The sequence below is a fragment of the Bremia lactucae genome, linkage group LG1 (assembly GCF_004359215.1).
Source record: "Bremia lactucae strain SF5 linkage group LG1, whole genome shotgun sequence".
NCBI lineage: Eukaryota > Oomycota > Peronosporomycetes > Peronosporales > Peronosporaceae > Bremia > Bremia lactucae.
The window spans coordinates 4,159,980-4,184,139 of NC_090610.1; the positions used below are offsets into that span (position 1 = coordinate 4,159,980).

General features: G+C 45.9%; 5 protein-coding genes across 5 annotated transcripts; 1 reads left to right on the top strand and 4 right to left on the bottom strand.

Annotated features, from left to right (window-relative positions):
• Positions 1 to 2,578: 2,578 nt before the first annotated feature.
• On the bottom strand, positions 2,579 to 5,095 carry CCR75_006125 (uncharacterized protein). Its single transcript, XM_067964197.1, has 4 exons — positions 4,894 to 5,095; positions 4,670 to 4,822; positions 4,552 to 4,604; positions 2,579 to 4,479 (listed from the first exon to the last, which is right to left on the bottom strand). Exons 1-4 carry the CDS (start codon positions 5,018 to 5,020, stop codon positions 4,147 to 4,149), a joined length of 666 nt encoding a protein of 221 aa, XP_067823012.1. The 5' UTR covers positions 5,021 to 5,095; the 3' UTR covers positions 2,579 to 4,146.
• Positions 2,734 to 3,936, top strand: CCR75_006126 (uncharacterized protein; the record flags this gene model as incomplete). The annotated part of the gene is made up of 1 exon (XM_067964198.1): positions 2,734 to 3,936. One exon carries the CDS (start codon positions 2,734 to 2,736, stop codon positions 3,934 to 3,936), a length of 1,203 nt encoding a protein of 400 aa, XP_067823009.1.
• Positions 5,096 to 5,149: 54 nt separating the features above from the next.
• On the bottom strand, positions 5,150 to 7,005 carry CCR75_006124 (uncharacterized protein). The gene is made up of 5 exons (XM_067964196.1): positions 6,417 to 7,005; positions 6,088 to 6,363; positions 5,784 to 6,030; positions 5,465 to 5,723; positions 5,150 to 5,403 (listed from the first exon to the last, which is right to left on the bottom strand). The coding sequence occupies exons 1-3, from the start codon at positions 6,903 to 6,905 to the stop codon at positions 5,947 to 5,949; spliced, it is 849 nt and encodes a 282-aa protein (XP_067823011.1). The 5' UTR covers positions 6,906 to 7,005; the 3' UTR covers positions 5,150 to 5,403; positions 5,465 to 5,723; positions 5,784 to 5,946.
• An 852-nt stretch (positions 7,006 to 7,857) lies between these two features.
• On the bottom strand, positions 7,858 to 9,727 carry CCR75_006123 (uncharacterized protein). Its single transcript, XM_067964195.1, has 2 exons — positions 9,273 to 9,727; positions 7,858 to 9,189 (listed from the first exon to the last, which is right to left on the bottom strand). The coding sequence occupies exons 1-2, from the start codon at positions 9,683 to 9,685 to the stop codon at positions 8,211 to 8,213; spliced, it is 1,392 nt and encodes a 463-aa protein (XP_067823014.1). The 5' UTR covers positions 9,686 to 9,727; the 3' UTR covers positions 7,858 to 8,210.
• Positions 9,728 to 10,038: 311 nt separating this feature from the next.
• Positions 10,039 to 12,650, bottom strand: CCR75_006122 (uncharacterized protein; the record flags this gene model as incomplete). The annotated part of the gene is made up of 3 exons (XM_067964194.1): positions 10,039 to 12,228; positions 12,302 to 12,458; positions 12,510 to 12,650. 3 exons carry the CDS (start codon positions 12,648 to 12,650, stop codon positions 10,502 to 10,504), a joined length of 2,025 nt encoding a protein of 674 aa, XP_067823013.1. The 3' UTR covers positions 10,039 to 10,501.
• Between the last annotated feature and the right edge of the window lie 11,510 nt (positions 12,651 to 24,160).

The following is a 24,160-nucleotide window of genomic DNA, read 5'->3' on the forward strand; positions in this document are numbered from 1 at the left end:
TAATTTGCTAAATTTGGCTAACGAGTATCATGCGACACGATCAAATATCATATCACATGTCCGTGACACAATGGCTGCTAGCCAAGATAGACAAAAAAAGATAGGATGCTTACAACAGAAGATGTACTTCTTTTTATGCGGTTGGGGACCGATTATCGTTCAACACCTACAAATGTAGTGTATGTGGTCGATAGGACAAAATTGTCTGTTGTTGACTCCGTAAATGACGATCCTATAATTTTAAGCATCGCCAATGACAACGCCAGTAAGAGCAATGACGTCTTCACTGAAGAGGAGGACGATAACTCCGTTGTGCCCACTAGGCGCACTGAAAACAATAAAAGAAATCGAGTCAGCAGGTGAATTCTATTAAATCGAGAAGCAGAGGTTCTATCGAGCTGGATTCAATCGCTGACGCGTTAAGCTGACAGAAACGAAACGCTGCCAAAATGAAAGAGCCAATATTCTTTTTCAGGTTACTGGCCTTGTCCTAGTATCTACGGTTAAATTTACCAATACATGTAGCGAAGAACTTGTAAACATACTTCTCAAGTCTATCGGCCGTTTTGTGCTTGACTTAGTCGATCGTTATTACCAACTGCTCATGCAAGCTAGAGATATCCCGCTAACAGCGGCTTAACTCCAAGCGGTATGGTAGTGGTTGCTTATGCCACAAGGGCTCTCCAACGCCTCGGCTTCATTTAATCGTCAAGTGACGCAACTCTTCCGCCCTCATCGAAATCATGGACATACTTATTTTGACGACATTTTTGTCAACAGTCGTGCAGAACAGGGTCATCGGATGTGGAAAATTATATAGACCTTTGCGAGCAGTGCTTAAGTAAACGCGTACAAGTAAACTCCATGTCGATGCATCTAAGTGCATTTTGATGCAGCAAAAAAAGTTTTTTTTAGGATGCGTTATTGGAAGCGAGATCTTAGAGCGGATCCCGTCTAGGCAAAATCGATAGTTGATTGGCCATTTTCTAAGAAATAAAAGGATTTACGTAAGTGGTTGGGCCTCGCCAGCTACTTGCACAAACATAGGGATAATTACGCTGATATGGCTAGGCCGTTATCCGATCCCATCAAAAGGATACGGATTTGTGCTAGGCTAGCGCCGAGAACGATGCTCTTAAAGCAGTTAAGAATAGTATTTGCTTAGGTTCATAAGTCGCGACTTACGGTTGCGTATTCACGCAGGACGGATGAGGTGCTCTCTCATTTGACGACTTTAATGTCACCTATGACTGGACTAATCCGTTCGGCTTACGCAGCTCTGCTACGAGCTCTATGTTCGACATGACCCCAGAGGACCATCCGAGGACCGATGATTAAACTGACCGTGTCAATCGCGTCATTAAAGACGTTCTGCGCAGTGTGTGTGCTGCAAAACCAAAGCACTGGAGCAGAAAGCTCCCGGTTCTATCTTTAATCTTTCGGGTCGACGCGGAAGCGTCGGCCCGCTAGCAGCTTGTGAATTTTGATTTTTCATATGGAAAGTTTGATTTTTACCCATATTTAACATTTGCTGATAAAGTTTCGATGTTACCTTTTATGCTCCTTTTCAACAGTTCCAACTGTTGAGCACCCTGTTCTCTCAATACCTCCGTGTGTTACGAGCCTTGCTGGTGAAACAAGGCTACTTTTTCTTGGGCCCCGTCGAGTTCATGTTGTATGAACTAGGCTATGGCCGCATGTGTTCATCTGCGTTCAGAGTGAACAGAATGGCGCCAACGTCTGGCCCGCCTACGACCAAACTCATACGTCCGATCGCTTTCCATTGAAGATCACTCAAATGATTAAACCTTTCACGCGTTGCGCAATAGCCTTCTTGAGGGGCTTAAAAGTTCCTCCTTCATCATTCAACATGTCCATGTTGAATGGAACGCACGTGGGCCGTTGAAAAGACTACGAAGTGCTACCAGGTGTAACGGGACACCCTTTCCTAGTACTGTTAATTGTACGAGTCAACCTACACTGATAACCTTGAGGGTATGGCGCCTCGACTACTTCACGTACACGCTTCGTGTCCATCCTGTCTTGAAGTGGAGATTATACGCCTCGTAGAGGCTGGGACATTCACGTCCCCGGATTTTCCAGCCTGTATTAGTTCTATACAAGACATGGTGTCTAAAAAATCACCGCGTGCAGAGGAAGATTACAGGTAGCTAAGTAGTCTTAGCTACCAGATGTTAATTCTAAGGCTGGAGAATAGAGGAAAAGTTAAAATGTTTTAAAATATTAAGTTCCTACGTAACGATCTTCTATCTAATACTGACTTCATCATATTAATAACAAACTATGTATGGCGCCTATCCGAGAGCTTGGCAATCTTGGGATCGGTTATGAAAGTAACAACGTCAATGTATCACAACGACGTACCACCACTTAATAATCAACTCTGCTCAAGGCAATATATAATAGGTTTTAGACGTTTTTAAACGCGCATCATCGTCACGAAAGGCGCAGTTTCCACGGATACAGTACAAAGCGTTCTATTTATTCCAAGGATTTGCACACTTCTGAACTGATTATTATAATAAAATAAGTTACATCGCTTTGGGTACAAAAGCGGTTACGTTCTCCGTTTTTATGTATTGCTCCAGGTGGAACCTAAGAACACCCCCTCCCCTCTCTCGTCGACGCTCCACAGTAACCAGGCTCGTAAGAATGGACCAGTAACCCCATTTCTCCTTCCAAGACTTTAAGCAGGCTGGTCTCGTCGGTCAAATGGCGCTGGTACACCAGTGCGAATCCACATGTCTTCGGAATGGGGCGCCACTGTTAACGGCCCCAAACACGACTAAAGCGTTTGAGACGCCGGTCCCGAGCTCCGACGACGACGACGACGAAGGCAATTATCACAACAGTAGTATGGGCCGGCCACCTCTGACGCCCATGCGTAAAATGAATCCCGAAGAGGTATTTTTAAAAAACATGGTAGGGCTTTTGAACAAACGCGGCTATAATGTGCGCGAATCGGCCATTGAAACGTCCACGGCCTCGTCCTCGGCGAGCTGTACGCGTTCGAGCAGTATCACGAGCACGGGCTCGGCTCTCTCGTCCGTGTTGCTAGCATTGCGCGAGCCAAACCACGGCCAGACACCACTGCACATTGCCGTGCGCAAAGGCGACATGCAGGTGCTTGAGGCGCTCTTTGAACACGAGAGCATGGACGAGCTACTTAACGTCCTAGACAATAACGAGAACACGGCGTTACACTTTGCAACGGGCAATTGGAGACACCCCATGTGCGTTTCAATTACGGAAATGCTCATAGACGCAGGGGCTAATGTCCATACGATCAATAAACGCGGTCTTACGCCGCTTGCTGTGCATTTGCTCACGCTTACAATGGACAACCCCACGCTAGTGAACAAACTTCTCGAGGCGGGAGCGGATCCTGATAGCGAGCTCGAGGGAGTTACGCTGTTACACGTTGCGGCCCGGCGTAACCTCCCGATGATTGCAGGAGTGTTGGTCTCATATGGTGCCACGATGCAATCATTAAACACCGATGGACTTATGTGCTACGAAGTTGCTTCGAGCCGTGTACAGCAATCAATGGTGCGCCACATTACGCACATGCCAGCGTTTGTACCAGCTACGCAACGCAGAACATGCATGCGATGCAAGTCGCCGACGCTGGTGCCAATGAAAAGGACGATTCGAAATCGAATGAAAAAAGTTTTTGGATTGCACGTGCGGGCGCACGAATGCAATTGCTATCATTGCGGAATGCTCTTTTGTGCCCAGTGTCTCAAGCCGTCGGTGGCAAGTAGTGCGATTTCGTTCTTGCGGGCGGACGACGACTCGAGAGACAAGATCCGAACGTGCCGATTATGTGAAGCTGTTCTCGTGGAACGCAAACGAGCACAAGCATCGCAGCATACGTTTGACATGCATCGCATGGGCTTTCGGACGGCCGCATAGGCCATGTGTTAACTTAAAACTGCGCCAATAGACGCAGAGATTTGCTGTACCGCCACTCGTCTACTTCTCTAAATGAAAGGGAATTGTGTACTTTACGGAGGTGGCGGACACAGAAGGGCATTATGATTCGTTGCGCGCGATTTCATCGATATAAGCAAAGCTGCTGGAATCAATAATTTAATAGGAGCCACGTGCCTTTTACTTTTCGTTTTACTTGACAAATAGACAGCCAAGTCCGTCGTCAAGACCATCGTCCTGATTAGCGCGGCTGCTTTCACGTTTTTTGGCCGTCGCCTTGCGTCGCTTAACCTGAGCTTGATATTTAGTCGGGCACGCATCCAAACAAAATTTGCCCTGGGTGCTAGTGGTCTCAAAAGCGCGCACAGGAAATTGCGCGAACGTAGTGAAGTGATGTAGCACAATGGCAATGACCACTGTAGTGTCCAGTGACGTGTTGCTTGAGGCTGTAGTCTGCTTGCCGTGACGAGGAACGCAAACGAAGTGGTCACAGATCGCACGTTGTTCCTTCGAGAGCCCAGGGAACTACAGGTGGAACCAGCTCGCATAACTGAGCATGTTTGCATAGCACGAAGGATATCATTGCTTTCAGTATACCTCGTTGTCAATCACAAATGCACTGGTGCCACTATATGGAGTGGTGTGCGAAGCTGTTAAAATGCAAACAGCAAAGATGAGGAGCTAAAAGTCGTTTATTGCTTGACACGCTTTGTACCAAACGACCCGAGCGGGTAATGGCTCAGTCCAAAGATGGCGCAGCCTTTTTTCTTCAAATATGTCTGAGCAGCAGCAAAGTCTTGTAAATGCACAACGTCGACGTATTTCTGTGCGCGGTGTGCTCCATGAGTGCCATAGCGCTCAGAACCCACTGAATTGGCACAAATAACAAGTCGAAAAAAGCGTAATAAACATGGTGACGCAGTGATGTCGCGCACATACCGATTAGTACTTGCGCTGCTCCAAATGCAGAAGCAGTGCGCAAATACGTGCCCAGATTTTGGCGACCTGTCGTGTTAGAAAGGACCAGATATAGCTCTACAATGCTATCAAATGAGCCTTTCGTCATTATGGTTTCGTTTGCTGCTACAATGCTACCGTTGTTGTTAAGTATACCTATTAAATGGTATTTTTTTTCTCCCTCGTCATACAGAAAATAATATTTATGCAACGGGACACCGGTGCGTCAATTTAGTAATTCACCTTACATATATACTTCTTTATTATTTTCCTGTTATTGAAAAAAATATTTTAATTCCTCTCATAGAGAATATCGCGATTCGAGAATGAAAGTCGTCGGAGCTGGATGCGTGGATAAAAGCATGAGCGGGAGCGGTATGATCCAATATTTGCCAACTTGGAGGCGTTGCGAAAAAAGTTTCTCATCCAAGACGCGGTTGTAGATATCCTTTAATCGTGGTAGAGGCCTCTAATCGCTTCGATCTACAGTGGCTATGGTGTCAACGTCCCGGTAAATGAATCAATTATTAGCTATATCGGCTCAAGCTCGTACTTATCCCCACTGTTGGTGAACGCCTCCACCGAAAATATCGCGCATGTCCGTGCTGTGCAACACGCAAACACCACATGCGCACTATGCTGTTAAATGGCAATTTGTCCATTCGTGAAGCAAAGAAAAGCATCGGATATTGTCTGCACCGCAGGCTTCTTAGTGAGGCTTCTAATATCGCTTCATCACGACAAGCCACTTTTTGGAAGCTCGAGTCAAGTGAATTGAGTTGGGTACACGGAATGAAATAATCTCGAAGAGCCTGTTAAAAAAAAGCTTTCAGTCATGCTTTGTATGTGCCTAGAGCCCCACTTCGTTTTACCAATTAATGTCACTACAGATTTCAATTCGCATTCAAGACGTACGGATGGGCCTCAAACAGATTCGAGGAAGCCGAAAGTACACTCAAGCAATATTCATTTAGCATCGTCATCAAAAAAATTTCATCCGTCCTGACTACATTTGGCTTGTCCAGTGGCAACCTTTTACTTAAACAAAGAGTCCGCGTGGTAGTTGACATGTTCGTCGATGAAAGTAGCGACAAAATAGTAGCTGTGATCGTATCCATCCTATACACAGCATTTAGTTTACTGTCATTATTCCGTCACATGCCAGAGCAAACGCACCTGCATTCGCAGCGTCAAGTCCTGACCCACTAACTTACAAGCCGCTTCAAAAGCCTCGGGCAATAGCTGTTTGTCGTGGAAAAAAAGATCTTCCCTCCCCTGATCGATTAAAATGGACGGGGAAATTGAGCCGTAGCTGAGGATTTGCTGCGTCGCGTCGTAGTGTTTCCACGCTTCCTGGTCGACGCCCAAGTAGCCTGTAAATGCTTTGACACCCCATGCACACTGGATTGGGTGGCAAATGGGCGCAAGGGCCGAAATCGATTTGTATTGCGTCTACGTTCTTGTATGAGCAAAAAGACTACGAATCACATAGTGCTTTGACGTACCGAGTTCCGGATTCCAAGCACAAGTGCACCGTGTCCACCCATAGAGTGTCCCATGATGGATTGTTTGTCCTCGAGCACGGGAAAATGAGCGATGATGAGCGCAGGAAGCTCCTTGCTCACGTACGAGTACATGCAGTAGTGCTCGTTCCACTTGGGCTCCGTGGCATCGACATAGAATCCAGCACCTGTGCCGAAGTCCCAATCGTCGTCATCTCCAGGAATACTGATGCCACGTGGACTAGTGTCGGTCGTGACAATGGCAATTCCGCGACTCGCCGCCGCCTTTTGTGCCGCAGGCGCCTTGACAAAAAGTAGCTCGTCGTTGCACGTGAGCCCCGGCAAATAAAAGAGCACCGGCACCTTATTACTCTCACTAGCATTCGGTGGCAGGAAAATACTGAACTTCATCGCGCATTTGGTCACCGTGCTATCGTGCGAGTATTGTTTGATGACGCCACCAAAGGACTTGACCTGTTTCTCTAGCTTCATCTGTACCGATTCAATTGTATCCTAATAAAGTTTAAAACAAAAATTATACATTTTGTTTGGGCACAAAAAAATGATATTTATTTAAAAAAACGTTTATCTCCCCTAAGTCTGATATGATTGGATAATTCTTTGCATCTAATACTTATATGGTACATTTTATCCTCTTTGATGATTGGTACTTTTGTATGACGGCCAAAATCGTAACGCCCAGCAGGTCTTGTCAGACGTCTGTCTTCGCCGCCAAGTATTTTTCTGCAAGTTTTAACTCATCAAGCTTTCAGCACAACACTCTTTACTCTTCGTCATGACTCTCTACCGTAATGTTAAAATTGCTAGTAATCGCATTACGCGTAAGGAAGGCGTAAGAAGAAAGGGAATGGTCGATCTATCAGTTATTATTACATGCAACTCCATGACTGTCTCCTCCGCAACTTGGTTAGATATTTTAAATACAATACTTCTTAGCACTATTGGTAAAATTTGGGCGGTACCGTTACATGATAATTCCGACCTCCGGTGGAGCCTTGCGATTCAGCATGCACACTTATAAACGTTAGCCCAGCCAAAGTCGCGAACTCCTCCACTGTCAGCGACAGAGAAGTGAACTTGACTGTGTAATTGTCTGCTCCACTCAATTTATATTACGCGCACATACACAATCCGTAACTTATATCCTGCTATTGACATGCAATTAAACATGTAAGACAAACGTGGCGCTTGTATGCTTCCAGGACATTATGCAGCAGCATTGCAATTGTGATAGGTTCCATGTTCCAACGACAGGAGTCACAGCCTTAGCTACCTTGCAAGCCTCTGAAAATTGACGTCACACAGGAGCTTCAAGCCGTCAGCTACATTCGCGCACAAAATTGATAAATCAATCACAGTAGCGCCATATTTAAGCCAGTCTCCACGCACAAGGTATGGCTGTCCACACGCTGCCACGAGCACATCAGCTTGACGCACATTTGAAGGAAAATCCACTGTCATATTCGTTGTGCTCTTCAAATTTTGCGCACAAGAGTGTCCTTAACATAGTAGTCAGCCTCCATGGAATCTCGCGTGTGTCCTGGGAGACGCTCTTGTCAAATAAAAATTATCGAATAGTATTCCGATCGTCGACACGCGTGTTCTATTTGCGCATGTACAGTGCCGAATATTATCCCCATGTAACTCATGGGAAAACTGGAAGTCTTTTAAAAGACGGTATTTAAGCTTGGATATTAGCCAATAATGTAGAGTTATATAAAACTGAGAGAATTTTGCCAAAAACCTGAGATGAGATTAAAGTAAGCGACAATTTAATTATAACCATTGCACGACTTCCGACACAAGGAGCTCAATGGCGTGAAGACCAGGTGAGACATTTAAGCGCTGAATGATTTCACCCAAGCCGAGTTCAATTGAAAGACTTCGTGCGGCTTCAAAATTGTGCAATAAGCGACCAAGACCAATGATGATGCCTTCGATAATTTGCTGCAACATGGTCGTATTTGACTGAAGCCGTGAGATTTGATCAAGCGTCTCAATAGCGCCACAGACAATGGTAGTAACCATCGGATTTTTTTCGGCTTTTATTGCCAAGCAACAATTGCTGATGATGTGAGCACCTAGCACACGAGATTCTTCATGGCAAGTCGAGTCCGTAATTGTAGCAAATATGAACGGCAGATATCGGGGCGAATTTGAAAGCGCCATGTCACGAAATCCTGAGTTCGCAAAAGCATTTAGAAGTACGGTCAGCAGCACAGTTTTTTGCGCAGAAGAGAGCACTGAAGAATCCATGGCTGTGACATTCACAATAATGTCAAAGCACGCTTGGGTATCAGAGACGGCGTCCAACTCTTGAGGCGGCTGCAGCAAGAGGACGCGAAACACACAGAGTCCTGGAAAAAAGAAGTCCGACTTGGATCCTTGGGCGAGCAACTTGGCAATTATTTTCCACAACTTGATATTCAGGGCCATGTTAACTTGTTTTCGATCCTCTTTCACGTGAACCAACAACGAATTCAGCGCCGATATCTCCGCTTCAATTAGCAGCTGTGTCGAGTTTAGCGTCTTGATGCGCTGCACCGTTCGTTCTAAGAAGAGAGTCGGCGACCCTGAGACTTTAAATCGATGCGAGACCAAATTCACTGACGCTTGTGTAGGCGTCGATGCGACTGTAGCCGGCACATCAAGAGTCGCGCGACTCGCATCATTGAAAGGGATTGAGAACAATTGGTCTTCCGGAGCGGCATGCATCTGGGTGTTCATATTTTCGAGCATTGGCCGCAGCATTGCTCTATGTTGTCCCATCAGTAAACAATATGAACACTAAAGATCAATATTTATTCTCGTATCCAAGCTGTTCACACAAAAACGTACCCAAACGGCGAGTTCAAAGCTTCATTCGGAAGATCTAAAATATACTTTGGAATGCCGGTCCCGACCAAGAAGCGTGCCACCTCGTCCGTAAAATTGTTGCAATTGTGGCGCAACAGATCGTACGTGGCGTCGCAAAAGCGTGCGTGATTCTCCCATAGAAATTGCTCGAGCTGAGGCAGAGTCCGATCTGTCTCACCCAATGTAAACGAGCGCACGGGCTGCATACCGTACCGCTGCACGACGAGCTCAGGAGCCATGACCTGGATCCCGCCGCCGCCAAAGAAATATTCCTTGCCATATACGAGTATCCCCGAGTGCCACACGCCTTCGATGGTTTTGCCCAATAGCGCTGGCGAAAGCTGCAATGCCATGCCGTGGCTCAAGTCATACACATTAAGAGTGACAAGCGGCATACTCGTTTAGATAGGAAAGCTCGAGACTGACAATGTCCGTTGGCGGCGACTCGACCCACTTCGATTCGGTTCGAGAAGGTCTTCCAAGAACTTAAACAAATATTTCTGCCCAATAAGAGCATGGGTACATTTGCACTCCTAAATTCGAAGGAAAGGCTTTTTATCCAAATTTATTTTGGGGAGCTGTATCCGGACATTTTAAAGAAATAACTGTTGATATTAATACAATGAGAATATTTTATGTCTAGATTTTATTCAATTACAAGGGGTGTCCAGTTTTGACCTTTTGGTACATCACACCTAATTATCTACGTGAGGGGGTGACTTGCCGTGGGGGACTGTTTTAACTGTGAGTAAAAGCCAAGAGCGCCCGCAATTGATTGGCAAGCCATAAAAAGAGCGATAAGAAAGGGCAGCAAATTGAGCACGAGGGAGAAGTTGAGCTGGAAAGGTGCATGCACGTTATTAGTCTTAGGAGGTTAGAATTTAATTGCTTTTACCTCCACCAATTTTTGCGGAAGTGCATAATACCAATACAGTTGCTGCAATTACACTACTCTCATAAGTACAGAGGTATATAGTTAAGGCGTGTGGTATGCCGATTCCCTTAAAATATATGGAATATATATCCCCCTTTGCTAACTGGACACCCTTGGTGTCCAGATATCAGCTATCTTGTTATTTTTATCGTGCAAACGTCGACATAAGCTGGTCAATGATGTAAACCTTGTACATGAGAAAAGCGAGTACTTTTGGCGTCTTTGTCCAGCCGATGCCAATGTTTGCAGGTGTACAATCTGACCGCCGTTTGTTAAGTTATTCCACGGATCGGTAGCCTTGTTTCTTGGTCGTAAGCGGGCCGTGAAATTTCCGACCGAGAAACACACCAACGAGACCCGATAGAATCACAAGAATCAGGGTCGTAAAGTAGGAAATGGATCCTTTCGGTGCGTCATTGACAACCGCAGCCTTGGGCGCTCCACGATTTGATGCTACTGGAGCCACGGTGGCAACGTGAGCCGAATCAGCCTCCTTGCTTTGGTATACGCTTTTAAAAAAACCCACTTGCTGAAGCCACCACTTTGGATAAAAGAGCGACTGAACCTGAAGTTTTTGGGCGTAAAAGTCAGAGACTTGATAACCATCGTGGAAGGCCGTAACGAGATACTCAAAGAGATTATACGACGCTAGATGCGCATGTTGAGCGAAAGCGTCGCTCTGCTGTGTAAGATAGTCTTTCATAGCTGATACACCGCCTTCTTGCTTGCGCTTGGGAGCTTCACTCAGCACGCTTTCGAGCATTCCATCCGCGTGACGTTCGACTTCATCCTGGAGTCTCACGACAAACGGATGGGCGTACACGTAAAAGCGTGCAGCCCAGTTTCCCACTAAAGCATGCACCCAATACGACGAGTTGCGGTCAAATGCATAGAGCGAACCCCGCGACAAGAGCTTGGGAACGTCGTTCGACTGGACAAACAAGGGCGTGTAGGTCGTGGCATGAGGCGCATATTGGCCTACCCACAGCAACGCATTCTCCGGATGCTGCAAGTCGAGAACAGATACAAACGAGTAGCTAGCCCGAAAAATCGAGATGGAGCGTTCAAAGTGACCGCTCGCTATGTCCTTTACAGTCAAATCGTCGTGCGGGGACTCATCGTACCGGTCTGGATCACCGAATGGACCACTTGGAGGGCCTTTAGTCATATCGAAGGGCGTGTTTTCGTAATGATCGCGCTGAAAGCGTAAGAGGTCACGTGGGGAGAGAGGAGATGTTGGTCTCACCGAGAACGGATAGTCTGTTGCAAGCACGTCTGTTATCGGGGACAGCTCGAGGTCTGTATTTGCCAGTGTAAACAAACGCCAGATTCGACGCGATGAGTAGTACCGATGGGTCGCGATCCGAGGCTGCGCGTACGCTTGCGTAAAGTCAAAGGGTGTCTTTAGATCCGGAGTCCAAAGCTTGGTTCGAATGGCCACTTCGTGTACATTTTTCGATGCCAAATAATTGAGTGGATCGTTTAAATGAAGTTCGCGAATCACAAATTGGTTCGCGACGCCACTTATGTGGTCGTCCAGAACTCGTTGGGCCGCCCAAATAGCCGACTTGCCCGTATCGTCAGGTAGAATGTGAAACATCCATGCCTCCTTGGCATCCGTCACCGTGAGGGCTTCCCCCGCTTCTTCATACACGTCCTCGCCTTCCCAAACGGCACCATAGTATCCGTGCTTTTCAGCAAGGTCCCCCATGAGCTGAATCGCGTCACGTGCGGTTCGAGTACGCTGCAAAGCGATACGTGAGAGCTCCGAGATGTCAAAAAGGGCGTGACCTCCTTGAGTGACTGGCTTGGTCCAGAATTTAGCGGGACAAGTGCTTTCACCAATAGCTACTTGGTGCTCGTTGATAATCCCATACGCGCCTTCAATGTATGCAAACGTTTGAAGACTTTCGGGAATGGTACCAATAGGTCGTGTCGTGGTCCAATTAAAGAAATGCGTATCGAGGTTTTCAGGAACATAGTCATTGCCTCGAGCGTTACCCACTAAGCACATAGGATAAGAGAATTCAATGTTATTTAGATAATTTCTATAGCCTGGCGCATGACGAAAGCGTACCGTATCGAGGGTAGTCAAAGGCTGCAAGCACGACATTGTGCGGGGCGCCATTCTTGAACGTCTGCGCTGGGACCTTCACGATGCGGAAGTCGCAGGATAAACAGTCATTCGTATGCGTCGTCATCGGAGTCCCAGTGGTTGATGCCTGTGAGTTGGGCTAGCGATTACGGCCATACGATTCGAAGCTAGACAAGAATCAAAGACAAACCTTGGCTCCGACGAGAATGGCCGTGCAACGGTCCTTTGCTTTTGCTGTCGTCGCCAGCGTGGCAAGAGCGAGAAACGGAACCTTCATAAGGAGGACTTCTTGATCACGATCTTTTGATAATGACCAAGCATAATCTCGCATCGTTTTTCTACGGTCACTAAAAACATTAAATTTAGAAAAAAACGACTGCGCTAAGCTCGATGTGCAGTTTTCACGCGAGCTTTTAAAAATCGATATTTTTAACGAAAAGTTACGACTAAATTGATCTCACAATCTTGACGAGGCAATATTGTTAAATTTTTAATTGTTATTTTTATCCATTTTTTTTTTTAATAAATTAGCTTTAAAAAATGGACCTTTTTATTAACTTCTAGACTTAATTTATTGAATCAACGTTTTTTTCTTTTTTCGAGTAGGTTTAGCCTGGCGCCACAATAACAGCTCTACAAAGCCAAAGTCCTCGCAAGACCAGCTTCCGCAAGTGATGATCCTTATAAATTGATGTTACGGGGTGTAACGTTACAAAAAAATATCAGAGGAATAATGAATATTATCTCCTATAAGTACAAAATTAACATCCATCATTTATTTTGACTTGATAATTTCAATGCTACTAAATTTGGTGCAACAAGACATTAGTTCTGTTGATTGGCTGATTTGTGTTCAAATCAACCCCGCCAATTGTTACAAGACACGATTAGGTGGTGCGCGAGGAGGCGCTTTACATGATAAGTTACAAGAATATTGAAGTCAGCTGATAGAAGATCGTTGCGTAGGAACTAATTACATATTAATAGAGTTTTACTTTTTCTCTGTACTAAAGCCTTAGTATCGACCTCTAGTAGCTAAGACTTCTTCGCTACTTGTAATCTTCCTCTGAACGTCTGTGATCGAGGCATTTCACCTTTACTGTTATCAGGTTGACTAGTACTGTTGTCAGTACTAGCGAAAGTTGCTCCGTTACACCTAATGGCACTTCGTAGTCCGTTTTACAGCCTACTCATGTTCCATCCAACATGAACATGTTGGATGTAGAAGGAGGGAGCTTCTATGCCCCTCAAGAAGCTTCCACGCGACGCGTGAAAGGTTCACTCACTTGGATGGCCCTGAGTGGAGAGTGGCCGAACGTATGATTCTGGCCGTAGGCGGGCCAGACGTTAGCGTCATGCTATTCACTCTGAAAACATAGGAACAACATGCAGCTAACGCCGAGTTCATTCAACTTGAACTCGACGGGGCCCAAGAAAAAAAAGTTGCTTTGCCAGCAGGGCTCTCAAGACGCAGCGTTGTTAAGAGAACAAGGTGCTCAACAGTTGGAACTGTTGAGAAAGCAGCATTTACATGCTGCTAGCGGGCCGACGCTTTCGCGTCGACCCGAAAGCTTAAAGGTAGAAATCCATATGTTTAATGCAGCCGAAGCGACTCCTTGTTCAGACTGTTCGTCAAATTAGACGACACTATTGAAGCTCGCCGCATCAATGACGATGCGACGAAAGTGAAATTTGGCATGTCCAACTTGGCCGAACGTGCAAAATCTTGGGCCATAGGCTCAAGATTCAAGATCCGTTTGTGTTTGAGTCGCTTGAGGTCTTTAAGACCCGCTCAGGAAACATTTAAGCCGCCACGGGCTGAATTTAGGGCTCAATCCGAGCTCCTGGATTTGAAGCAGGGCAAGCGTGGCCTTCATGCTTATGCCCAACATAGACGATACCTTGTAAGTTGAATCGTAAGTTTGATCAACGGTCTGCAGATGGTTCTCTGTAGACATGTCCAATTCAGAGCTCGTAGCAGAGTTGCGTAAGCCGAACGGATTAGTTTAGTCATAGGTGACGTTAAAGTCGTCAAATGAGAGAGCACCTCATCCGTCTTGCGTGAAAATGCAACAATAAGTCGCGACTTATGAACCTAAGCAAATACTATAGAGCATCATTCTCAGTGCTAGTCCAGCACCAATACGTGTCCTTTTTAATAGGGTTGTACAACGGCCTAGCCATATCAGCGTAATTCTCGCTATATTTGTGCAAGTAGTTGGCGAGGCCCAACCACTTACATAAATCTTTTTGGTTCTTAGAAGCCGGCCAATCAACTATCGATTTTACCCAGACGGAAACGCTCTGAAATCTCGCTTCCCAATAAAGCATCCTAAAAAAAACTTTTTGTATGCATCAAAATGCACTTAGATGCATCGACATAGAGTTTATTTGTACGCGTACACTTAAGCACTGCTCGCAAAGGTCTATATGATTTTCCACATCCGACCGACCCTGTTCCGCACGACTGTTGACAAAAATGTCATCAAAATAAGTATGTCCATAATCTCAATGAGGGCGGAAGAGTTGCGTCACTTGACGATTAACTGTAGCCGGGGCGTTGGAGAGCCCTTGTGGCATAACCAACCACTACTATACAGCTTAAGTGCTAGCCGCTGTTAGCGGGATATCTCTAGCTTGCATGAGCAGTTGGCAATAACCATCGACTAAGTCAAGCACAAGACGGCCGATAGACTTGAGAAGTGTTTTTATACGTTCTTCACTACATGTATTGGTAAATTTACCGTAGATACTAGGACAAGGCCAGTAATTTCAAAAAGAATATTTGCTCTTTTATCTTGGCAGCGTTTCGTTTCTCTCAACCTACCGCGTCAGCGATTGAATCCTGCTCGAAAGAACCTCTACTTCTCGATCTAACAGGAATTCACCTGCTGACTCGATTTCGTTCATTGTTTTCAGTGCGCCTAGTGAGCACAACGGAGCTATCGTCCCCCTCTTCAGTGAAGACGTCATTGCTCTCACTGGCATTGTCATTGGCGATGCTGAAGATTTAGCATCGTCATTAACGGAGTCAACAATAGACAATTTAGTCCTATCGACCAAATACACTACAATTGTTGGTAGATTGTCAGTGTTAAGCAATAATTGGTCCCGATTGCATAAAAATAAGTACATCTTCTGTCTACGATATTTGATCGTGTCGCGAAATACTCGTTAGCCTAATTTAGCACATTATCTCCAAAGTTAACTTCGGAGGCGCTATCAGATCAAGTGTGCAAACGCTTACACTTCATCCTTTGTTTACTAAGACATTTAATGTCTCACTTTTCTCTTTGGACTTATTTCCAAAGGTACCTGGGAAGCTTTGACCTCAGGTTTCTGGGAAATTATTCTAGCAGATTGTTGGGGACTTATTCCCACTAGTTTGTGGTTGCGCAACCACAGCGAGATCCTCTACGGTTGACTCTCCAGTCGATGTAGGACTTTGTCACTGTCTCTTATCGACAGGCGTTAAATATTTTCTTGGATGTTATTTTCCGAGCAAGCATCCTTGTTTCGTACCGCTTAACTTATTCGAGTGGTCGAACTTTGACACTGCCCGTGTTTGTGCACAGCCGTCAGTTATAATGTCCACGTCACTTTGGCGGACCTTCGACGCTGACGAACTAGCTTGAGCCTGTCTCAAGCTAAAGTCCCCCTGTTCCGCAGCGGATATTGCTTCTTCAAACGTATCCAGTTCCAAGCGGAACAGGTGGGGCTTTACGGGACCATCAGTACTGGGTTATTTGTTATACAGCTCGCTAAGCGTCGTATGTGCTGGGCATATGCGTGAACATCACGCTTGCCTTGCTTGATTTTCAAAAGCTCTGAACGAGCTCTGAACTCAGCCCTTGGCGGTTCAAACGTCTGTTTGAGCCGGGCTTTAAAAGCCTTTAGTGACCCAAAGACATATAAGTCGCGCAACTTGAGGCCCAATACCCAAGTTTTGGCACGACCTGCCAAATTTGATTGAGCGAATGCGACTTGTATTTGCTCGTTGCCTGTGCTTGTGCACAGCCGTCGGGATGTTATTTGATAGATATTTACACTGAGGTTTTGTGCAAACGTTCTGTGCAAACGACCGACCCAATAGTGAGGCCATCGCACTCACTCGTAGGACATCCACACGCTTCTGGGCGCTCCTAACGTTCATCAAATGACCCTCTGATGAGTGAGAGACATGCATCGTCACGGCTTGATGCTGCCAATTTATGCATGGCTCGTACTTTCTGAGCCATGGTAATTCAAGGATGACATCAAATTCAATATCCAGATCAAGTACGATGAAATCATTATCGTACATATTACCCTTTAACGTGAGTTATACACCAACTACACGTTTCTTTACTGTTACAGATGCGCCTGTTGCTAGGCGAACTGTCATCCTCGTTAGAGGGATATAGCGCTCAATAAATTTGAGTCTGCGATCTTCTAGCGGTTGGCGTCGATCGACACCTCACAATCGACTAGGTACTTTAGTGGCATTTTATTTGCCACTATAATTTTCAAATTAATGAGGTTAACCTCATCACCTGGGGCAGTTACACACAATATTTATGTATGAGGAGCAACTTTGGTTAAAAAGCCTGGAAACTCTTTTGACGAGGCTGGACGAGTAGGGCGCACCGGACCTACTGACCTTGACCGTGTTTTTACGATCCGCCTCGCCATTGCGATTCCGCAACAGGGTTGGATCCGCGTCCTTCGCTGTTCTTAGCGGGAAATCGATCATTTCGCTCAGTATTTCTAGGTACTGGGCGTGGGGCGCTACTCTCATAGGCGTAGTGTCCCGTCTTCTGGCATTTTTGCAACCGTTAGTGACTTTAAGAGCGAGGTTTCTCGCTCTCCACATACGAGAGGTCCATAGACTCTGGACCTTCGTTTTCTTGTCGTCTCGGAGGGCGATAAGCTCCAAATGGACGAAAGCCTATGCAAGACTGAATCCTCATGTTCCGCTCTAGAGATCGCTTGGTCTAGTGACTTTATTTCAAACCGGAACAGGTGGGTCTTAACAGGACCGTCTGCAAGACCTTTAGAATTGCAGTTACCTATGTCTGTTGATCAATTGGATGACTTACGATACAACTGACCAGGTGTCGTGTATGCTGGGTATAAGCGTGAAGGTCACGTTTGGCCTGCTTCAAATCCAGGAGCTCGACTCAAGCCCCCAAATTCGGCACGTGGCGGCTCAAATATTTGCCTGAGCCGTGTCTTAAAGACCTCAAATAACCCAAAACCAATGGGTCGTGAAGCTTGAGCCCTAAGCACAAGATTTGGCCCTCCGGCTACGTTGGACATGCCAAATTTCACTTTCGTCGCATCATCATTGATGCGGCGATCTTCTATAACGTCATAATTCGACAAATCACCTTGAAAGGGAGTCGCCTTAAAAAAAGATCCGTGAAGTTTGCGTTAAATAACGATATACATGCCTACACAGGCTATATTCCGCTCTACGTAAACGCTCTCACACACTTAGGTGTTATCACTACGGGTTCAGGGCTTGATGGGGGAGAATTAGTCGATAAACTTCCTGATATCAGCCCCGTTACCGTTCAGAAACGAGTAAGTGAGATTCTCGCAAAACAAATTAGTGTCTTTAAGACATGTGCGTGACACAATGGCTGGTAGCCAAGACACCCAGGATTGTTAAACGCTAAAATTACCTATAAACTTGGTTTCTGCGGTCTTTGTTACCAAATTGCCCCCGCGCTTTTTAGGACCATTTACGGTCATGGCCAAGAAGGGGCTTGCTTACGCACTAAACCTTCTTCGGAAGCTGCGTACATACCCAGTGCTATACGTCGGCTTGCTTAAGTCGTATCGGGACCCATCCCACGTGGACTTAAAGGAGCTTGCGTCGACACAGGCAGCCGTGCCGCAGATTGCTGCATCCTCACCAGTATGTCCAGCTGGCCCTTCAAACGAGGTTGTTGACGTTCAAACGTTAAAACACTGTTTCGAACCGCGTCAAAAAAGCTATGATTCGAGCAAAGTCCTCGCGAAGAAGTTCCACCTTGTGCTTTGAAGTATCAAATGCTTCCACCGAGATTTAAACCCCCTCACGAGTTGCTCGATGAGCGAGGAAACCTTCAGTTTCACATAAAGAAGCTCTTAAGGGACGTCGTCGCAACAATAGCAATATTTAGTGGAGTGGCTTGGGCCCCTATTCGAAAAACTATTGGGAGTTTAAGATACCTCTTCGGCAAGATAATCCTTACGCCGTTGAAATTTTTAAGCGCTGCGCTCAGGGTCAGCTTGCGGCAAACGACGCATCCCACCAATAGAAGTGGGAATAGTTGGATCTTTAGCCTCAGTACGGCTTCGATTTATGGCTGCACGGGCAACTGAAGCACTGGAGTGTTGGCTAGGCCTTTACTCATTTTACGGCAGATACGCCGGACTTAACTGGCCTTTGGCCTTAAGGTTTGTAAGATCAAAGCGAAGCTTTCGTTCCAAACGAACACCAGACACATCCGCCGACTCTCTTATAGATCAGATGTTGCGGAGGCGGCGAGTCCGATGGACCCAATTCTCAAACGAAACATCGTTTTCGCTTTTAATTCGTTTGAGAACTGGACGATCGGAATTTTCCTCAATTGAGGTCACCGAAGCTCCACGGGCCTGATTACGCAAACTCGCCAAATACTCATTGCGTTATTGCCTTGGGCGTAAGGTATCACTCATGAAGGACATCGCGAGCAGCGATCTCCTCCGACGTCCTCGCTTCAGGTACGGAGGTCCAGATGGTCAAGCTGCGACCCAAAACCTCTTCCACACTAAGTGGAGTGAATCGATATTCACTTTAAGCTTTTGCTTTCGCAAGGTTTGCAGCTTGAAGACGAGCTTGTTTCTCTCTGAGGATTGCCTGATCTTGATCTTCATCGAGCAAATTCGTAATTATGTTGGACTCAGGGTCCAGTGTCTGCGCAATGCCGCTAAAATGTCCGCTGCACCACGTTCAGGGAACGAATTTGGGGCCCGACGAGATTCGAAACGAAATTCTTTATCGATGCATTACGACGAGGCGTGTAGGAGCCGCGCTCATTTTCCTCATCCGTCGATGGAGTGAAAATTTCATAGTCTACCGTCATCTCATCGTTAAGGAAGGAGCCAAGAGTCGGGTACTCACGCTCAGTTGTCATCAGACAAATGAATGCAGAACACAAACGAAAGGTTGGGTTTATATTTCAACCTCAACAGTATTACGATACCCGTCTTCTGACTCACAAAAATCACTGTCAAAAGAGCTCCTCGCGAACTCGGAAAAGGATTGCAAACTGTCAATCCCTACGCGCATCTCATCACAAATGCATGCTCTTCGATGAGTTTCTTTAGGGAGTACACCTCCGTAGTTGCATGATCTGCTTAGTGGACGCTAAAGGGGCATGGGTCTATCCACGAGATTATTCTGCCTCTCTAGACAAACGGTGCAACTTATAGCGTGCATATGTGATGGATCTGTAGCCCCGCGGCCAACGTTTGTATATTCTGTACAAAGGTTCTCAAGCTTGAAAGCTCGGACTATCCAAGAAAATGGCACAGGACTTGCTTGAGCGTCCAATTCGGGCGCTTCTCCATTGGGACGTGCACATACGCATGACAGCCACATCCCTTGACATTTGCAAGTGTCGGCTTTTCTTCATCCATTCCTCGTGTGGAGTCTTAAGCGAGTCTTGAGCACGAGTTGGAAGATGATTACGGAGAAAAACGGCTGCTACAACTACTGCTCCCCAGTACTCCTTGACCTACCCAGCATGCTCAATCATGCACCGTGCACACTCGGCAAGGGCCCGATTCATCCTTTCGCCTACATCGTTGAGTTCAGGAGTATACGGGGGCGTAAACGTTTTGGACAATGCCTCGATCGGCGCAGAATTTGGCCAACTTAGCTGACTTGTACTCGCCGTCGTTGTCGCTGCGAAGCATCTTAGCGAAATTGCCTGTCAAATTCTCCGCAAACTTTGCAAAGTGACCAAAATTGTCGAAGGCTTTGGACTTGTTCCGCATAAGATGCACTGCACGATGTCGAGACTTGTCGTCGATGAAAGTAACAAAATAATTCATCTCGCCGAAAGTGAAATCTCATCGGTCCACACACGTCGCTGTGAACAACTCCCAAAATAGATTTGAGCGATCCGTTGAGGCAGACTGGAACTTGACACGAGTTTCCTTTCCCAGCGCACAGCCTCCGCAAAGCTCCTACTGCTTGAGTGACCCAATTTCGACACCGAAAGCAAGATTGTTTTCAATTATGGCGTCTAGTCCGCCGTAACGAATGTGTCCAAGACGAAGATGCCAAAGAAACGACTTCGAAATAGCCGAATTCTGAGGCTCGCATGCCATGTTCACCGTCTTAACGTCATGCTTAGTTAAAACAAACCCTTTCCAGCGCGAGTATCAATCGTCCAAACATCTCCTTTTGGCTGCATCCAGCAGCACTTATTGTCGAAAGTTACTGGAGCGGCATCCTTAGTGAATCGATCAACAGAAAACAAATTGCGACTGAGCTTGGGTATATGCCATACTCCTTGAGCAAACCCTTTTTGTGCCGCTTGGAGTATTCATCGCCATCACAATGTCACCGACGCCAATCGCTCGGACAACACCGTCGTCCGCGAGGTGTACATTTACCGGGTCGATCTTCTCGTAGTTTTTCATGAATATCTTCGAGTGCGATACATGCTGAGTCGCACTTGAGTCGATCATCCTCACCGACAAATCTTCAGCATCCCCGCCCCCCAAAAAGATGTTCGTCCGCATCTTCATCTCGCGCAACAATTGCTCGCTGGAATCGTTGTTGAGAGTTGCTGTTGTTGTCTTGAATTCGCGAGGGACACTCCGCAATTTAATGACCATCTTGCCGCAGTAGTTGCACGCACCAGTCTTCTTCGCAGGCCGTCCATTGCGCTTCTTGTCACTCATCATGAACGCCTGTTCAACCACGGCTCCATCGCCGCCTTGGTCCTTGCGCTTCAGATCCTCGTGTAGCAGCCGAGACGTCACCAGCTCCTATTGAAGCGTATCGGAACGTGATTCCAACGCCATTTTCAGCAACTGGTACGACTCGCCCAGACTCCCGAGAAGCGTGATCACCAAGTCATCCTCACTGACCGGAGCGTTAATCGCGTCGAGCTGCTCCGCCAGTGTCTTAAGCTTGTTGATAGCCGTCGCCTTGCGAGACTTTCGCTTGTAATTATCTTGACTCAGCGCCGTCAGGCAGTCCTCGAATTTGACTTCTCTGCATACGACCTCCCACAGGTCACGCTCCTCGAGCACGATTTGCATTTTGAAATTCCAGGCATGGAAGTTGGTCCCATCGAATTTGTTGATCCGGGGCGTTAGAGATTTCATGGCGGTCGAGGCAGCGTTGATGGCAGCGGAGCCAGAGTTGAACGAGCTTGGGCTCATAACCTGAAGAAAAGGCACTTGTGTAGTAGGATACAAAATGCAAAGTAAATATGTTATGGTCCTTAGCTTGTAATCTCTATTACTACATCTAAGCCATTCATTTATTAGGATTCTTCTAGAACCTTCTCGAAGCTTCAATGACGTCATCCCAATGACGTCATTCCCGCCGTCGGACAACCGCCGTCGGAAAACCACCTTTGGACAACCTCCGTAGGATTAGCATACTGTTACTAATTTGGTACTTACCGGTAAAATCGCTGCTCGAGACGCTTCCTGAACTTCACATACAATGTCGTCGGAAAAATCTTGGTTAGAATTTAACTCAACTGTAAAAACCCGTTGCACAAGACCTGGCTAAACAACCTCCAAAACTGAAAAAAGTAAGCAAAAACCCCTTCAACTTCAAATCGTTTGCAACCAGTCTGGGGCTTATTCATTAATAATTTAATGAAAGACAAAATTTGAATCATCCCATTTCACTCAGACATTAGCTGATTAGAACTGAATAATAGTAGATGGATGAACTAAAGGAGGAAATTCTAGGTGAAACAAAGCCGTTATGACAGTGCTTTATATAAAAATGCTGCCCTGCAACTCTATTTGGAGGGTTTTGTGCAATAGGTGTTGAAGTCGCTTGAAAAATCACTTTCTTGCGAGGGTTGTTACTAGTGATGAGTGGGATATTGTGCAATCTGCACCTTCTTAAATTATGTCCTGCCATGCTGCATATGTTGCAATTGGGAGGTCTTGGTGCTGCGTAGGGTGCAGAATTTGCTGCTGTGTAGGTGTTGCTGCTGCGAAATTTGCTGCTTTATTTGTTGCCTTCAATATATTCAAATGCTGAGGAATTCCAATGAGAGGAAAGTGCGGCTGCTGTTGAGCCTGCTGATCTCCCTCGAGGTTGAATGGATGTAGGCTCCATTATTACTGAATTGTTTAATTGCTCCCGCATGACATTATCTAAAAATTGCTATTGCTAGGGGAGCTCCAGGGCAATTACGCGAAAGAGCAGCTGGCACTGGAGGTTGAGATCTTGTTGAAGCTTGTTATAAGCATATACAATTCGCGATTTACCACTGACTTTCTTTAACAAAATGTCGGTGTCGAACGGGGAGATTTACTCTCGCGTACCAATCCAGCCTCGTGCTTGGCACGGAAGAAATCGTCGATGACGTCACACGGCTCCTCTGGTCAAGGCCACTGTCGTGTAACACAGTATTTGGCTCCAGGAACCAAGTAAATTTTATGACATACACCTCTTTCTGGAGGTTAAAACGATGGTGGATTGGTCCAAACCACATCTTGAAATTCCTTTACTAAGGAATCGAATGGATCCGCGGGATTTTTCTAAGAATCGAGGGTCCACTCAGCGCACTAAGTGCAGCTTTTCTGTTCTCCAAGACGGCTTCATCCAGAAGCGATGATGTGTTTAACTCAATGTTTTGGTCGAATAATCACCATTTCAGATAATCCACCAGCCTTTAAGACTCGGACGAACTCATCAACAAACATTACGTCTGGTTTTATAAGAGCATGTAACGAAGGAATTGCCTCAAGGCTAACTTCTCTTCGATGTTTCCCATCACACCATTTATAAGCAAATGCAACTGCTCGCTTGTAACGGGGTGTATCGTTACATAAAATTAACACTTAAAGGTTGTTGATTAATATGTTATTTTAAAGGTGGATAATATTTGGAGGCTATTACTTTATAAAGTAATATTCAGAATTGTTATCCATAAATAAATATAGACCATTATACCTATTTATTCCGCAGACTAATCAGCTGTAGGAGTAATCAAAGAGAGTTACAGATAAGATAGAGATAAGAATTCATTTGCACGTTTAGTATTAGATTATAATGAAGTTAGCATTTACAAAGATAGAACAAGAGACACTTAATATATATAATACAGTTCTCATTTTACCCTCTTAAGCTACTTGCCTTAAGAGAAGTCTTCCTCTCCACGCACAGTGTACGTCAATTAACGTAGGGCACAACTCGCAACTGAAGCAGTGCGAAGTGGACTTGTACTGAAATAGTACAAGTCGCAGTGCCCCGTTACGCTTGGTTGCACTTTGTAGTCCGTCCAAGGACTTCCTACATCTAACATGGACATGTTAGACGATAGTGGGAATACGCATCACGTTTCCCCTGAAAGCTACTCCTTTCTAAGTGATATAGAAAGGAGTGCGGTTCAACGAATGAGTTCGACCGTAGGAAACGATGCAATCCTGGCATTGCTGTCCAACTTAGACAGAGATGCCCTCCATTCAACCATCGCCAAGTTCATACAACATGAACTTGACGAGATGAAGGAAAAAGTAGCCTTGCTGAATCAGCAAGGCTCTCAACAGGCGGAACTGTTGAGATTACAACAGGTACAGACCCCTGTACCTGGGATGACGCAAACGCGTCGTCCCGAAACT

Bases quoted from the DNA above. Each gene is read 5' to 3' on its own strand.
- CCR75_006125 (XM_067964197.1), bottom strand. From the start codon at position 5,020: ATGACGAAAGGCTCATTTGATAGCATTGTAGAGCTATATCTGGTCCTT. The intron at 4,605-4,669 runs GTACAAAGCGTG...GCATTTTAACAG, and splicing joins TTACCCGCTCGGGTCGTTTG to CTTCGCACACCACTCCATAT. The intron at 4,480-4,551 runs GTATACTGAAAG...TTCCACCTGTAG, and splicing joins CATTTGTGATTGACAACGAG to TTCCCTGGGCTCTCGAAGGA.
- CCR75_006124 (XM_067964196.1), bottom strand. From the start codon at position 6,905: ATGAAGCTAGAGAAACAGGTCAAGTCCTTTGGTGGCGTCATCAAACAA. The intron at 6,364-6,416 runs GTACGTCAAAGC...ACAAGAACGTAG, and splicing joins TGCTTGGAATCCGGAACTCG to ACGCAATACAAATCGATTTC. The intron at 6,031-6,087 runs GTGCGTTTGCTC...TGCTGTGTATAG, and splicing joins ACTTGACGCTGCGAATGCAG to GATGGATACGATCACAGCTA.
- CCR75_006123 (XM_067964195.1), bottom strand. From the start codon at position 9,685: ATGCCGCTTGTCACTCTTAATGTGTATGACTTGAGCCACGGCATGGCA. The intron at 9,190-9,272 runs GTACGTTTTTGT...GGGACAACATAG, and splicing joins GCTTTGAACTCGCCGTTTGG to AGCAATGCTGCGGCCAATGC.